This window comes from Chiloscyllium plagiosum, chromosome 6 (assembly GCF_004010195.1).
Source record: "Chiloscyllium plagiosum isolate BGI_BamShark_2017 chromosome 6, ASM401019v2, whole genome shotgun sequence".
Classification (NCBI taxonomy): domain Eukaryota; kingdom Metazoa; phylum Chordata; class Chondrichthyes; order Orectolobiformes; family Hemiscylliidae; genus Chiloscyllium; species Chiloscyllium plagiosum.
Genome location: NC_057715.1, coordinates 83,121,966 through 83,124,433, shown reverse-complemented (window position 1 = coordinate 83,124,433; position 2,468 = coordinate 83,121,966). Strand labels below are relative to the sequence as shown.

At 43.5% G+C, this 2,468-nt stretch overlaps 1 protein-coding gene across 1 annotated transcript; it reads right to left on the bottom strand.

The window, feature by feature from the left end:
• Positions 1-432: 432 nt before the first annotated feature.
• On the bottom strand, positions 433-2,157 carry gsx1 (GS homeobox 1). Its single transcript, XM_043692775.1, has 2 exons — positions 1,696-2,157; positions 433-1,143 (listed from the first exon to the last, which is right to left on the bottom strand). Exons 1-2 carry the CDS (start codon positions 2,081-2,083, stop codon positions 788-790), a joined length of 744 nt encoding a protein of 247 aa, XP_043548710.1. The 5' UTR covers positions 2,084-2,157; the 3' UTR covers positions 433-787.
• Between the last annotated feature and the right edge of the window lie 311 nt (positions 2,158-2,468).

Below are 2,468 nucleotides of genomic sequence, written 5' to 3'. Positions count from 1 at the left end.
AGAATTAAGTTCTACCTTCTTACACAGAGTGGTGTGCAATTTATGGATTGTCACTTTTTTTTGTGAAAGGTGCCGAGGTGCCGTGCACAAAGAAACAAATAAATCAGGAGATAACTTCTGAGGTCTCTCGGAACTCACAGAGAAACTATCCCATTTCTAGGCGTCAGCTCAGACAGTGAACCCCGTGCCTCGGTATATTCCGAGAGTGTATAGTAATGCAACTGAACAACACCTACTTCTCATGGGCTCCTCAAATATCTCCAACGGATGTTATCGACATTTGGCATTTAACCGAGGAGCCGAGTGGACTATTATCAAAGACCTTTTACTCAACTTCAGGAATTTCATGTTATTTGTTTGTGTGTGCGTACGCGCGCCGGAAACGGGGCAGGATTGTCGGATTCCAAATCGACTCATGTTTTTACAATAAACCATGAGGCGCAATGCTGAAACTCAAATGTCTATGAAAAAAAAATCTTTATTTGTCATAAATAAATAAATAAATATCATGAAATACATACAAACCAACCAAATACAGGACATTACTTCGTTTTATATAAAAGCCACAGCCAGAAAATGTCAACTTATACATGTCACAATGTTAGTGGTCGGACACTAATTTAACGTGTGCGCTTGTGAAATTCGGATCTGGATAATCTTCTCCCACTAGGACTTTATTTATATATTTAAAAAAAATATGAAAAGTCTGATTCTTAAAATGACGAGATAGAAAGACTATGGTAGCCTGGAGCGTATTGCGTTGGATCACTGTGTATCAAACAGATGTTCAAGGAGTGACAGACAAGTCTCTATCGTCTTTTCCTGATGATGAAGGTGACATGGGTAACTCTTCTTCTTCCTCGGTACAATGGGTGGATGACAGAGAGCTACACTTGCAATTGGAGGTTGTGCGGGGCGCGCTGCCGCTTTTGCCTTCCTTTTTATGCTTGACCCGACGGTTTTGAAACCAGATTTTGACTTGTTTCTCAGACAGGTTCAGGTAGGTGGCGATTTCGATCCTGCGGAGACGGGACAGATACATGTTGGAGGCGAATTCCCTCTCCAACTCTAGCAGTTGGGTGCTGGTGAAAGCCGTGCGCATCCTCTTGCTGCTCTGTAGCTGGCTGGAGCTGGTCTCTGTAGCTGTAAAACGTGAAGGGAGCAGATGTGAAATTGTGCACTGTTATGCCTTTTCCAAACAAAACAAATCTTGAGGTGGCAAATTTGTTTTTAAATATCAAATCATCTCTACAAATGGCATATTCAGAATACTTGAATTGTTGTTGAAATGTTAATTTCATCATTAACTTTTCCAAATTTAAAATAGCAATGTTGCGCTCTTCATTCCATAACTATCAGAACGCTTGGACATCGGGATTTTTAATACAGGTTATATCCATAAAGATTAAGGATTACAAACCTTTCAATTTCGCTTGGAAAACATTCATAGTTTGGAGAAGTATTTACTAATTCAATAATGACTAAAATGCAACAGGACATTTATTTTGTCAACAAATATGCACATCAGAGGGACATTGAAACCGTTAGCTCATTTTCTGCTAGATTGGCAGGATTGCACTGGACCGTCCAACATCAACACACATCCAAACTGAAACCCGTCGAACTTTGAATCACAATAAAGCAATGGCTAGCTGTATTATTCATTTGGGACGGGGAGACCATTGTGTTACTTACCAAGGGAAAGACAGTGAAATTGTCTTGGATCTGTCATGGGGTAAGATGCTGAGTAGATGTTGGGTCCATGGTCCACAGTGACTCCGCTGGCTCTGTGGTGCCTGCTCAGTGCTGAGTGACAGTACTGTGGGCTGAAGGTGGGGAACTGCGCCTTCAGAAAAGGGATGCCAGGTGGGCCGGGGTGGAGCTGAGAGGCTGTAACACACAGGGGACAAACACATAGTAGCCCTGATTTCCGAGAATGACAGGATCCCGCAGAAAGAGCCAGAGAATGAGGCGGGTGCACGGCGTAAGGCAGTAAAGGTGTGTTACTCTCAAACACTCCAGGGGATGTTTTCTCGTTCGAGTCCCGAACAATGAGCGAGTCCACGAGGAACGATCTGGGCATTTTCGGCAATTTTCTTTTTCTCCCCTGTCAGACGCCGCTGTTATGTGAATGAAAGCAGACGATTACCAAGTTGTTGGGAGTTATCTGTGGTGCTGAAAGTGCGGAGCTGGCTCCTTAAATAGTTTGGGATTGAGGCTGCCATGTGACGATTACGCCACTCGCGGCAGAGCGGATCTCAATAGGCTTTTTGTGGCTCCTCAGTTTGGATTCACTGTGCACGCTTCGCTTTTATTTCACTTGTTAACTAAATGAACTGCACAATGTTCTCTCATTCTTCTCAACCCCACCCACACGCTCCCTGCCTTCCTTCAGCCCCGGGCTCCTGCTCCTCTTTCTCTTTCTGCCTTTTACTCTTATTATCCATCCCGTTTCATCCTAACTCAGA